This window comes from Delphinapterus leucas, chromosome 11 (genome assembly GCF_059928025.1).
Source record: "Delphinapterus leucas isolate spDelLeu-1000000601 "Yukka" chromosome 11, BTC_Dleu_Yukka2, whole genome shotgun sequence".
NCBI classification, from domain to species: domain Eukaryota; kingdom Metazoa; phylum Chordata; class Mammalia; order Artiodactyla; family Monodontidae; genus Delphinapterus; species Delphinapterus leucas.
In genome coordinates, this window is record NC_143139.1 from 34,172,176 (window position 1) to 34,187,085 (window position 14,910).

The window sequence follows — 14,910 nt, forward strand, 5'->3', positions numbered from 1 at the left end:
GGCTCACTGTTTTTAATTGATTTTTTTAAAAAGGGAATTTATACCTATCATTATCCACATTTTATCCCAAATGCCACCTCTACCTTTAATCTACATGGGCTTTATAGTAGGTTTCAGTATCTCATCATATTTACCTGAATTCCAGAAAACCCATGCCCTCCATACCGTATCACCGGGGGAATATTTAAGAGGCTAATAAGCAAATGAAAAGATGCTCAAAATTGATGATAATCAGGATAAGGCAAGTTAAAATTACAATGAAATTCTATTTTGCACCCATCTAGAATGGCTAAAGTTTTGTTAAGGCTAACACTATCAAAAAGTGGCAAGGAATGCAAAGCGACTCAAACTTTCATATTTACATTGCTTGGTAGGTCTAAAATGGTTCACATACTTTGGAAAATTGTTTGGTACTTTCTTATGAAGTTAAACACACACCTACCCTATGACCCAGGAATTCTACTCTATTTACTCAAGAGAAATGCAACATATGTCCACAAGAAGACTTATACAAGGATGCTCACAGCAGCTTTATTCATAAAAGCCAAAAACTGGTAATGACCCAAATATCCATCAACAGGAAAATGGTAAACAAATTATGGTGCAGCTGAATTACACTTCAACATAAAGGAATGAAGTACTGATGCACACAACAATTTGAATGAAACTCCAAAACATGATGTTGAGAAAAAGCAGCTTGACCCACATGCTCCTTGCCAAGACAGACTATACTGTATAGTTTCATTTACTTAAAATCAAGAACACACAGGAGATGGGGCAAAGATGGTAGACCCTGAGCTCATCTCCTCCCATGGGCACACAAAAATTGCAACTATTTACAGAGCAACTATCAATGAGAATGACCTGAAGTCTAGCAGAAAAGATCTATAACTACAGATATAAAGAAGGAACCACAACGAGATGGGTAGGAGAGAACACATAGTTAAGACCCACACCCCTGGGTAGGCAACCCACAATTGAGAGGATAATTACAATTGCAGAGGTTCTCCCCAAGGACCCAGAGGTCCAAAACCCACATCAGGCTCCCTGGACTGGGAGTCCTACACTGGGCAGATGAGCCCCCCAATGTCTGGCTTTGAAGGCCAGCAAGACTTACTTGCAGGAGAGCCAGAGGGCTGTAGGAAACAGAGGCTCCACTCTTAAAAAGGCACACAAAAAATCTCACATGCTCCAAGACCCAGGGAAGAAGCAGGAATTTGAAAGAAGCCTGGGTCAGACCCACTTGCTGATCTTGGAGAGCCTCCCAGAGAGGGAGAAAGCAACTGGGACTCACCCTGGAAACAGAGACTCTGGCAGAAGACATTTTAGGGAGCTCATCCTACCACAAGGACACTGGTACTGGCAAGCACCAGTTTTAATCCTCCTGCTAGCTTATTAGCATCAGGACCTGGCCCCACTCACCAGCCTGCTGGCACCAGTCCTGGAAAGCCCAGCCCCTAGATCCCCAGAGACTTGCAGCCGGCCATCAGACAAAGCTCCACCCACCAGGGGGCAGGAATCAGCCCTGGTACCCCCTGGGCCCTGGCCCTGCCACCTGCTGGCCTACATGGACTCTGGGATGAACAGGGCCCTGTAGCCATGGTCCTGGACCAGATTCAGCACACCAATGGACCAGCACTAGCCCTAGGACTTCCTGGGCCGTAGCCCACCTACCAGCAAACTGACCAGCTCTAGGACCCCCAGGCCCCACAGTTAGAGAGCCCAGAACCCAGCTCCACCCACCATGGGCCACCACTAGCCCTGGGACCAGATTTACCCACTAATGGGCAGGTATGAGTGCCTGGACTCCCTGGACCCCACAGACACCATCCCTGGGAAGCACCATGGCCCCACAGCCAGCTGTCCTGGGATCCAGCCCCACCCACCAGTGAGCTAGCACCAGGACCAAGCCTCTCCTAACCATGCAGCCAGCCACACCAGGACCCAGCCATACCCACAAGTGGCCAGCAGCCTCCGCACAAGGCAGAACCTGGCAACCAACAAGACCAAGATGACTGAAATCATATCAAGCATCTTTTCTGACCACAATCCTATGAGACCTGAAATCAACTACAAGAAAAATATTGTAAAATACACAAACATGTGGAGGCTAAACAACATGCTACTAAACAACCAATGGGTCACTGAAGAAATAAAAAATACCTAGAGACAAATGATAATAAAAACACAACAATCCAAAATCTATGGAACGTAGCAAATGCAGTTCTAAGGGGAACATTTGTAACGACACAAGCCTACCTCATGAAACAAGAAAAATCTCAAGTAAACAACTTAACCTTATACCTAAAGGAACTAGAGTAAAAAGAACAAACAAAATTCAATGTTAGTAGAAGGAAAGAAATCATAAAGGCCAGAGAAGAAATTAATAAAATAGTTACAAAAAAATAATAGAAAAGATCAATGAAACTAAGAGTTGGTTCTTTGAAAAGACAAACAAAATTGATTTATTCAGACCCATCAAGAAAAAACAGAGAAAGGGCTAAAATCAATAAAATCAGAAATGAAATAGGAGAAGTTACAACTGACACCACAGAAACACAAGGGATCCTAAGAAATTACTATAAATGATTATATGCCAATAAAATGGACAACCTAGAAGAAATGGACAAATTCCTAGAAATATACAATCTCTCAAGACTAAATCCCAGGAAGAAAAAGAAAATATAAAAACACCAGTACATGAAGTTCACTAGTAATGAAACTGAATCAGTAATTTAAAAAACTCCCAACTAATAAAGGTCCAGGGCCAAAGGGCTTCACAAGTGAATTCTACCAAACATTTAGAGAAGAGTTAACACTTATTCTTCTCACACTATTCCAAAAAATTACAGAGGAAGGAATGCTTCTGAATTCATTCTACAAGGCCAGCATCCCATTGATACCAAAACCAAAGATATCACAAAAAAAAGAAAATTACAGACCAGTATCACTGATGAACATAGATGCAAAAATCTTCAACAAAATATTAGCAAACTGAATTCGACAATACATTAAAAGGATCATACACCATGATCAAGTGGGATTTATCCCAAGGATTCAATCGTTCAGTATCCGCAAATCAATCAATGTAATATACCACATTTCATTATCTTGGTGAACCCTATCACTTGACGTCATGTTGGCAGATTAGGTAAGTTCATGACTGATGCTAGAATGGCAAACATGTAGTATGGTAGGCAGTTTATCTTGCAGTATAATGTATTTTAAACGTTAACACCAATAAAAATCTGAAGAAGCCACTTAAAACTTTCAATTATACTTATCTGAATTTTTAGGATAAAACATATACAATGGTAACATCCTTGAATTTGGGGGATTTGCTGTAATATCTATGTTTAGACTCATTTTTAATAACAAGACTATAATATGCTTAGATAACTAAATATCCATGTTATTATGTAACTATAATATCCATCTGCTAGATCTTGAAAAAAAGAGTAAAATTAAAATTTTAATTCACTTGACAACATACTACATCAAACAAATAGGGCAAAAACATTAATTCAACTAGCAGAACAAAAGTTGACAGCGAAAAGGAAGAATGCTGAAACGCAGAGCAATCGCATCCTTGGATAATCTCTTGATACAAGACTCACCCTTCGAGAAAACCTACCATCCCAGGACCACAGTTTGTTCCATCTGCCAGTGGCATGTGTTGAGTGCGACAGCCCTTGTGAACTCCTTCTGCACTCGTGCACCAGAGACGCCTGCATTGTTTCTGCAGAGTAAGAAAAGGCAGGCAAGCAAGAGTGAAAATAACACTGTAACCACGGAATCAATTCAGTATCATGCATTGGTTTATAAGCTGATCCTAGGTACTTCCTGGTTTCATGGTCAGAGCGGGAAATAATCAGTAAAAAAATATTTGCTAAGTCAGTCCGAGTCATCGATTTTCCTCTAAACACATAAAATGGCAAGATTTCATTTTTAAAAACTTTTGGATTATCATCAAACACTGAACAATGGAAGAGATGTCTTGGAGTAGAAGTATTCAAAATTATGTGAGACATTTTTCTCTCTTTGCAAGACATTTTTCTAAAGGACTTTTTGTTGTTAAATGTCATTCACAAGGAGTTTCCAAAAGTCCCTTTTGATCCAACAGTGGAATGTATGAATAATGTGCATAGAAATATTGTATAATGTATACTGGTTTCCTATTTTGTGAATATAATGCATACTTTCAACTTTTGAACAAAGCGTTCTGAAGTTTTCACAAGATACGAAAATTCACAGAGGCTCACAGGAGCTATACCCAAGATAATCCCTTTCTGTTTCTAAACTTAAATTCAAAGTTCATTCAGTACCTAAGTCAGGTAGGAAAGAAATGTATCTTTTATAACAAAAAATTAAGGTAAATCTTCCCCCCTCCAACGTAGATGTTTAAAAGCTTATAAATTTAAGATTTTAGGAATATTATTCACTGTACGGAATATGCTGTGTATGTCCCTGTGCTCACTGTTAAGTAACTTTCATTCATTCATTTATTCATACATTCCTTCACACATTCATTTATTCATTCATTCAACATGCAGTAAGCATTTATTTTCTAGTGCCTATTATGTGGCAGACCCTGAACTGCACCCTGGGGATATTTAAATGAATAAATAAGGCTGGATTCCTGGTCCAATGATCCTCACAGTCGAGTAGTATAGTAAGCAATTTGGCAAAGTTTTATACAGGAATGAAGAAAATGGAATGAGTATTCTGCTTGGAAAAGACAGGCATGGATTCACCAAAGTAGTGACGTTTATTCAAACTAAATCCTAAATTTAATTTACCCTCAAGATAAGGTAAAATCTTGGTTATAGATTCAGTAAAAATGTTAACTCAGCTATTTCGGTGGAAATTTAAAGCATCTAACCTGTGAAAAATCCTCAAAATAAATTATAGAGTAATGGTTTAATGAAAACTAAACAACAAGAGCCAAATTTCATTCCTTTGGATTCAAATCGGTATAAATTAAAATGTAGTCTCTGAGATTCCTGGGGCCTTTAATACAATTCATTATCAAAACACTTATATTTTCTTCTCCCACCCACAAAACAACATCATTTGAAAATAACTATTTGAATGCTTTTAATTTTCAGTAACCTCTCTGTGACTCTTGTTTTCTGACGGGGGATACTTTTTTAAACCTTCTCCTGACAAACACTAAATTTTTCTAATCCTTAAAAATTTTTAAGATGTATTCAGCACACTGTCTGTCCAAGAGAATAAATGTACATTTCGAAATGTAGTCAAACTACAACTTTATGGTAGTTTTCAAACAAAAGGACATAATTTTTCTTACCAAATAGGGACACACTTGTGAACCAGGACCAAACATAAGTTCACATTGCTTGTTTACATCATACACTGATCCAGGAAGTTGTGAAGACAGATCGTATATTCTTCCATTTGGTTTGTCAAGGAGGCATTCCCCATGACCAGTACTGTAACAATGACAGAAAACAAAGTACTGTGAATACATATGGATGCATTTCAGTATAAGATTCTTTATCACATTTTCTATAGCTATGCACTTTCAAAGAAACTATCAATATTTTTTCATAATTTAAAAACCAACTCACATGAAAGTCAGTATGAAAACCTCAGTTTATAAAGGACATTTTATGTGTTTGTTCTCATTTGATCCCCACACTGCCTTAAAGGTAAACATTTTTAAAAAAGAATAACAAATAAACAAAAATTCATCACAATATCATGTTTGAAACATACATTCCTATTTTGATCACACTACACTTTTGGTCTGCTTTGCTATCCGATAGCAATGCCCTATATCTAATGTCCAAATTGTCAAAATGTAAAAAGTAAAGTTTTCAGATCATCTGAGAAAGTACATTGATAGCTCTAAGTGACAACAAAACAAAGGAATTTCCAAAAGTGTTATGTGGTCTCCATCTCAAAGAGTTTTTTTTAGGAAAATAATATAAAGCAGAGTCAATAATGTCAGCTTTGGGAGTTTGCATTTGGGTCTCATCACTTCCCAGAATGCATGGTGTGAACAAGTTATTTAGTCTCCTCATCTGTAAATTGAGAGTGGTAGTGCTTGCCTTGCAAATTGCTGTTAAAGTATATGATATAATATCTTGAAGGAGTTAGAAAAGTGGTAAATAGTGGTGAAAATGTGTATTTGCTATTCCTAGTTTGTCACACGATAGATAGTCTGCAGAAAACTTTGTGAAAATGTTCAGCCATTCTAATTGGGTTAAAAGCAGCAATTTATTCAATGGAAATAATTAGAAGAAATATCTTGGGGGGGATTTTTTACAGCTAGAGGGCAAATTAAATTTTGTCCCAAAAATGAACATGTAATTTTTAAAATACCCATTGGCTAGAATCATATTACCCCCTTCCAAAAATAAGCACACCCACTGGTATTTTTAATCAATACCTCAGTCAGCAATTAAACAAAGCTATATGCAATCATGTATAGATCAGCAACTGTGTATTGTGCTTTCAAATCAAGTTCCCATACAAGGATAAATAATCACTGCTGATTATAATTAAGGGATATTTTATACACATATATTCCAAAACATGGTTTCATTTATTCCTGTAGTTCTCATAAAGATAGGTAACTAAAACTGCATAAATTGGTGATTAGAATATGTAGTAGAAAAAAATCAAACAGTATTGTGTTTATAAGAGCTTGGCCTTGCCTTTTGAACAAGTTTCAGTAAGTAGGATAGAAATACCATTTGGATAAGAAGTTGGGAAGCAGAGAAACCTGGTAGGAGTTGAAAAGGCAAGGCAAGAACAATCTGGATCTGCCTCCTGTCTTCAGAGCTGGGAAGAGCCTCCAAAGAACAGGTAAACCTAGAGATTCCATATCCCTTCAGAGAACTATTTGTAATATTCATAGTTTGACTTTAGCTATTCTTGCCCTTCAAGGGCACCTCAAACTTGAACTAAACTCCTCTTAAACTATTACGTAGTAGCTTCTGAAAAAATTCAAACACACACAAGGAAGCTTTGATTCCCATTAAGTCTCCCCCTAAAATAAGTTTTTCCCATAACAGAGAGCCCAAATAAAAAAAAATATGATAGCTAGATCTGAACTGCCCCCCCGCACACCAAAAATATTAGTTAAGAATGAAATAAAATTCTTTTCTTGTTTTTAAACATCCATTTGTACAGTGAAAGTAAGCTTAAACAATAAAAAACTCAACAGAGATTGAACCACTCTAAAAGAACATACAAGTTTCAAATTTCATAATCTAATAAATGTTCAATTATTTAACTAAAGTAACACAAAATCACTTACTCTAGGAATTCAGTGATGTATTTCTGACTACATTTTGACCAGGTCCAAGGACTTGTGTGGTAATTTAAAGTTGGAGCCATTACATGATACTGATGTTTAATTCCAGTTTCCTTACATTTAAAACTATCATCGTGTGGAACATTAAATCTAAAAATAAAAATAAACACTTAAAAAAGAATACTAAAATATGTATACAACATTAGAAACAGATCTTCTATATTTAAAGTATAATCTAAAATGCAGATAAATCTGATTACATCAGGATTTGTACTCTTGATCTCTCCATAAAGTATTGTAATGCTAGGGTTACCTTCACGTTTAGAAGGACATGATGTCTAAGAAACAGTAGATTATAACTTTGATCAGTAGCACAGTCTGTTGATTTGGTATTTGAATTTAAACAATCAAAATACTTGAATTCTGGCTCACTTCATCACAATATGGACTTAGCATTAACATAAAAATAACTGTAGCATCCAACACACATACCCTAGGAGATGTGCGTGGAAAGATTAGGTGAAGGCTCTACCACACTAAATTCCAGACCATTGACTATCACTACAGTATCAAAAAAAACCACAAAAAGCACTTCTTTAATTTCGTATCACTCTATATTTTCCATCTATTTCATATGAAACAGCCTAAGTGCTCTTTCTGGTTTATAATCAATAAGTGATGATTTGATTGAACTGGAATAATAAAAATATTCCTAAAGGGCAACCAAATCTTCACAATAAGAGCAATGCTATTAAATGATTAGCTGGTCAGCAACAAATCCTACACATTCTTTTGAGGACCCCAGTAAAAACTCACATTTAGAAGAAACCACTTGATTCAGATCCTTGCCTATCAAAATGTGTACATAAATCAGTATTTTAATTAAACTACTTACCTATATTCTAAAGACACCTAAAGAGTTTCTCAGGAAGAAAATAAATGTCTAAGATGGTACCCTCTGCAAGAACACTCTTCTCCTAGTTAGCACCAGTAGTAACCAGAAATCAGTGCTTTCCAGATGTTGCAATGCATGATGTACCTCAGGCAGGTTCCTGATCTGCCCCGACTTCAACAAACAATATAAAAATCTGAGTGTGCATCTTGTGGATGGTCATGAGATATAACCATGCTAAAGGGAACTGAAGAGGCACTAGTTTAATAAAAACAATCTCCACGTGAAATTATTCCAGCTGAATACTCTAATGACGTTAAGCCATGACCAGGAAAAGAAAATGTAGTGAAGAGAGGCAACTCTAGCCTCAATTCCTTATTAGCAGATAACCAAGAAATCAAAGGAGTACTGGGGGTACATTTGGGATCATTTTTCAGGGGATGAGTTTCAGAGGGGTTTCTGATTTTCTCTGGGAGCCCCAAGGGTATCATGGGAAATCACAGCCTCCACATTCTTAGAGCATAAAACCCCAGTAGAATTTTTAATAATGCAGGAACAGATAGGAGAATCTCAAATTAAAAAACAAAAAAACAAACAAACAAAAAAACTATGGAACTGGGAGGAAATTTTTTAAAAAATCTTTTAGTAATTAAGAAATTCCCACAGGCCACATCTTCTGCTGGGGCTCTGAGCTATAAAAGCAGGAAATGAATTGGTACTACAAATATTTTGGGGAGTTCCCCAGAACCAGGGGCCCCTGCAGGCCCTCCCATAAGATGGTAGAGCACAGTACCTGGTCATGTATAGGATAACAAGGGATAGAGGCCAGAAGTGGTTGTCATGTAATCCAATACAGTAAATGAAATAAAAGAATTCCCAAGCTCTAGTTCTTTGCTTAGTCTGTTGATCTGTGCAGCCTGTCTGACCTAACATAGATCACAAAAGAGCCAGAGTTAGAATTTCAGGGGTGAAAATTACACTACTAATACTTTATAAAGATATAAAGGTGCTAATTACTCAATTGAAGATGGAATTTTAGACATTTGTGCAATGGTATATAGAAGGCACGTTACTGAGGTGACAGAAGGTACTTACACATGCCCAAGCTCGTGGGCTATGGTAAAGGCAGCACTGAGTCCATTTTCTTCACTAATAGAGCAGCTCCGTAAAGGATCACACAGGGTACCCAATTCTGCTAAACCTGAAAAATTTCACGTTTGTATTTCAACAAAATGGGAAATACCAGAATTATAAAGAAAGCACTAAAGCATTTATCATTAGCATTACTACTTAGAAATGAATGCAGTTGACTGTTAATATTGCATGAACGTTTTGTAAGGTTAAGAAAAAAGAACAGAATGTTTTGTCTGTAGTTGAAATCTTTTCAGCAAATTCTTGGATTCTTTTACTGAAGAAAATAATCCAAAATATGGGATAGGCAAACAGTTTTTTAAAAAACAGAAAAATAAATTTAAAAATTTATTACAGGAAGAATGAAGTTTTACGCCACGTTAGTGTGCGTAATAGGAAAGGTAATAAATATTTAAATTGGTAATAGCACTAATAAAGAAAATAGCACAGAACAATATAAATTATAAATTTTCTTTTATTTTTTAAAGTTTTGAAGCAGCATACAATTATTCAATTACCATATGATAATTAAATGAGTAAAAATATATTAAATGCTTAGAATAGTGCCTGAATTTAATATGTGTTAAATAAGACATGATAATAATATAATCACTGGAAGCACTTGATTTTGTAACCACTTCAGCAATGGGAAATGTATCACATGTCAAGATCTAGTCACTCATTTAAATAACAACGTGCAACTCTGCAACTCGAATTGCTGCTGAAAGAAGAAGACAGCATGAACTGGTTGGACACCAAAGACAGCAATAGTTACAACTGATATAGTCTTTTAGTCTAGAAAAAGAAATTCAAAATAAATGTTCATTATAATAATCCTACTCCATCATCAACCAAGGTAGCATTTCATTTTACTTTTCAACATAATACAATGGTTTTTGCTATTGCTAGCCTTCAATATTTGCCTGCAAATTTATCTGCTCTCCTACAATGATTCCTTTCATTAAAAAAAGATTATCATATGTAAAATAACCAGTTTCTTACTGTAAAGTTTTACATTTAGAAATTTCTTAATATAAAATAAATACTTATATTAGCTACTGTGTTTTAGCTCCCTCTTCCTATGTATTCTTTTAGTCATAAATGTCAGAATAAACTGAACACATTTCTTTCATGAATATGCTGGCGTTCCCTTGCCTTCATTAGTATTTTCAATTTGCCTAGTGGCTCAATTCCAGTGTATTCATTTTCAGGGCTGTGTATTTGGAACACAATATTGACTCCATTACCACCTAAACTTTATGTTACATGCTTAAAGATAGATATATTCTAAACTGAACATTTTAGTCACATGACATATCTGTAAAAATATGCATTGCATATGATTAGAGACCATGATCAAATATCTCCATAGGCAAGACCAACAAACATCAAAGTGAATGTATAGCCTTATGGTACCAAGCAGCCGGCTGAGGGTTTGTGCCTAGATTCACTCATGTTGATCAAGGGTTCTCTAAAACTGGGCAGAGATAGAATAAAGCAGCACAGGTCCAAATCTGACACAGATTCCCCATGTTTGGAAGTGCAAGAAGCTACACAGAGTCACCAATCCATCATGTTAAAGAATAAAAACCATTTTTTAACATACTTTATAAAACATGCTCAGAGACTAAGGCAACAGTACTTGCAAAAGGATAAATGAGCAGGAAACCTAATAATTATTACCAACATCTTGTATTTGTCATTAAGAACTATCCTTAGGGTGTGTTCAATTGAGGAGGTAAGAATAAAGGAGCAGCAGCTACTCAGGAGAGGATTTTGGGGGGCAATGGGAGAAGTATAAGAAAGCAAATCCAACTCCAAGAAAATATTGAATTCTCTCCTATGCCATGTTCTGCAAGTTTCCAAATAGAGGCACTTTTTGGACTCAGAACCCATTGCCTAAAATCCTGGCTGAGTCCCTGGGTGGAGAAAGACCCTGTAAAACGTCCGTGTGGCCGACAGGGACTTGGTGCTCCAGCCTGGGGTCAGGGCTGAGCCTCTGATGTGGGAGAGCCGAGTTCAGGACATTGGACCACCAGAGACCTCCTGGCCTCCATGTAATAACAATCAGTGAGAGCTGTCCCAGAGATCTCCGTCTCAATGCTAAGACCCAGCTCCACCCAACAGCCAGCAAGCTCCAGTGATGGAGGCCCCATGCCAATCAACTAGCAAGACAGGAACACAACACCACCCATTAGCAAAGAGGCTGCCTAAAATCATACTAAGTTCACAGACACCCCAAAACACACCACCAGATGTGGGCCTGCCCACCAGAAAGAAAACATCCAGCCCCACCCACCAGAACACAGGCACCAGTCCTCTCCACCAAGCCTACACAAGCCACTGAACCAACCTCACCCACTGGGGGCAGATACAAAAAACAACAGGAACTACGAACCTGTAGCCTGGAAGAAGGAGACCCCAAACACAGTATGTTAAACAAAATGAGAAGACAGAGAAATATGCAGCAGATGAAGGAGCAAGGAAAAAACCCACCAGACTAAACAAATGAAGAGGAAATAAGCAGTCTAACTGAAAAAGAATTCAGAGTTATGATAGTAAAGATGATCCAAATACTTGGAAATAGAATGGAGAAAATACAAGAAACATTTAACAAGGACCTAGATGAACTAAAGAGCAAACAAACAATGATGAACAACACAATAAATGAAATTAAAAATTCTCTAGAAGGAATCAATAGCAGAATAACTGAGGCAGAAGAACAGACAAGTGATCTGGAAGATAAAATAGTGGAAATAACTACCACAGAGCAGAATAAAGAAAAAAGAATGAAAAGAATCGAGGACAGTCTCAGAGACCTCTGGGACAATAGTAAATGCACCAACATTCGAATTACAGGGGTCCCAGAAGAAGAAGAGAAAAAGAAAGGGTCTGAGAATATATTTGAAGAGATTATAGTTGAAAACTTCCCTAACATGGAAAAGGAAATAGGCAATCAAGTCCTGGAAGCACAGAGAGTCCCATACAGGATAAATACAAGGAGAAACATGACAAGACACATATTAATTGAACTATCAAAAATTAAATACACAGAAAAAATATTAAAAGCAGCAAGGGAAAAGCAACTAATAACATACAAGGGAATCCCCATAAGGTTAAGAGCTGATCTTTCAGCAGAAACTCTGCAAACCAGAAGGGAGTGGCAGGACATATTTAAAGTGATGAAAGGGAAAAACCTACAACCAAGATTACTCTACCCAGAAAGGATCTTATTCAGATTCAACGGAGAAATTAAAACCTTTAGAGACAAGCAAAAGTGAAGAGAATTCAGCACCATGAAACCAGCTTTACAACAAATGCTAAAGGAACTTCTCTAGGCAGGAAACACAAGAGAAGGAAAATACCCACAAAAACAAACCCAAAACAATTAAGAAAATGGTAATAGGAAAGTACATATTAATAATTACCTTAAATGTAAATGGATTAAATGCTCCAACCAAAGACACAGACTGGCTGAATGGATACAAAAAAAGACCCATATACATGCTGACTACAAGAGACCCACTTCAGACCTAGGGACACATATAGACTGAAAGTGAGGGGATGGAAAAATATATTCCATGTAAATTGAAATCAAAGGAAAGCTGGAGTAGCAATTCTCATATCAGACAAAGTAGACTTAAAAGTAAAGACTATAGCAAGAGACAAAGAAGGACACTACATAATGATAAAGGGATCAATCCAAGAGAAGATATAACAATTGTAAATATTTATGCACCCAACATAGGAGCACCTCAATACATAAGGCAAATGCTAACAGCCATAAAAGAGGAAATTGACAGTAACACAATAATAGTAGGGGACTTTAACATCCCACTTTCACCAAAGGACAGATCATCCAAAAGGAAAATAAATAAGGAAACACAAGCTTTAAATGACACATTAAACAAGATGGGCTTAACTGATATTTATAGGACGTTCCATCCAAAAACAACAGAATACACTTTCTACTCAAGTGCTGATGGAACATTTTCCAGGATAGATCATATCTTGGGTCTAATAAAGCCTTGATAAATTTAAGAAAACTGAAATTGTACGAACTACCTTCTCCAACCACAATGCTATGAGACTAGATATCAATTACAGGAAAAAAACTGTAAAAAATACAAACAAATGGAGGCTAAATGATATGCTATTAAACAACCAACAGATCACTGAAGAAATCAAAGAGGAAATCAAAAAATACCTAGAAACAAATGACAATGAAAACACGATGACCCAAAACCTATAGGATGCAGCAAAAGCAGTTCTAAGAGGGAAGTTTATAGAAATACAATCCTACCTTAAGAAACAGGAAACTATGAGACACTGCTGAAAGAAATTAAACATGATACAAACAGATATACCATGTTCTTGGATTGGAAGAATCAAGATTGTGAAAATGACTACAATACCCATAGCAATATACAGATTCCACGCAATCCCTATCAAACTACCAATGGCATTTTTCACAGGGCTAGAACAAAAAATTTCACAATTTGTATGGAAACACAAAAGACTGCGAATAGCCAAAACAATCTTGAGACAGAAAAACAGAGCGGGAGGAATCTGGCTCCCTGACTTCAGACTATACTACAAAGCGACAGTAATCAAGACAGTAAGGTGCAAGCACAAAAACAGAAATATAGATCAATGGAACAGGACAGAAAGCCCAGAGAAAACCCACACACATATAGTCACCTTATCTTTGATAAAGGAGGCAAGAATATACAGTGGAGAAAAGACAGCCTCTTCAATAAGTGGTGCTGGGAAAAATGGACAGCTACATGTAAAAGAATGGAATTAGAACACTCCCTAATGCCATATACAAAAATAAACTCAAAATGGATTAAAGACCTAAATGTAAGGCCAGACACCATCAAACTCTTAGAGGAAACATAGGCAGAATAATCTATGACACAAATCATAGCAAGATCCTTTTTGACCCACCTCCTAGAGAAATAGAAATAAAAACAAAAATAAACAAATGGGACCTAATGAAACTTGAAAGTTTTGCACAGCAAAGGAAACCACAAAAAAGACCAAAAGACAAATCTCAGAATGGGAGAAAATATTTGGAAATGAAGCAACTGACAAAGAATTAATCTCCAAAATATACAAGCAGCTCATGCAGCTCAAAATCAAAAAAGCAAACAGCCCAATCCAAAATGGGCATAAGACCTAAATACACGTTTCTCCAGAGAAGATATACAGATTGCCAACAAACACATGAAAAGATGCTCAACATCACTAATCATTAGAGAAATGCAAATCAAAACTACAATGAGGTATCACCTCACTCCGGTCAGAGTGGCCATTATCAAAAACTCTACAAACAATAAATGCTGGAGAGGGTGTAGAGAAAAGGCAACCCTCTTGTACTGTTGGTGGGAATGTAAATTGATACAGCCACTAATGGAGAACACTATGGAGGTTCCTTACAAAACTAAAAATAGAATTACCATATGACCCACCAATCCCACTACTGGGCATATACCCTGAGGAGACCATAATTCAAAAAGAGACATGTATCCCAATGTTCACTGCAGCAGTATCTACAATAGCCAGGACATGGAAGCAACCTGAGTGTCCATCGACAGAT

At 36.8% G+C, this 14,910-nt stretch overlaps 1 protein-coding gene across 1 annotated transcript in view; it reads right to left on the reverse strand.

The window, feature by feature from the left end:
- ADAMTS20 (ADAM metallopeptidase with thrombospondin type 1 motif 20) overlaps positions 1–14,910 on the reverse strand; it is a 209,463-nt gene that overhangs the window by 115,280 nt on the left and 79,273 nt on the right. Inside the window, exons 8-11 of the mRNA XM_022572419.3 lie at positions 9,273–9,378; positions 7,289–7,435; positions 5,312–5,453; positions 3,635–3,739 (exon numbers count right to left, since the gene is read on the reverse strand). Coding sequence (XP_022428127.2) covers positions 3,635–3,739; positions 5,312–5,453; positions 7,289–7,435; positions 9,273–9,378 — 500 coding nt within the window. The remainder of the gene's footprint in view (positions 1–3,634; positions 3,740–5,311; positions 5,454–7,288; positions 7,436–9,272; positions 9,379–14,910) is intronic.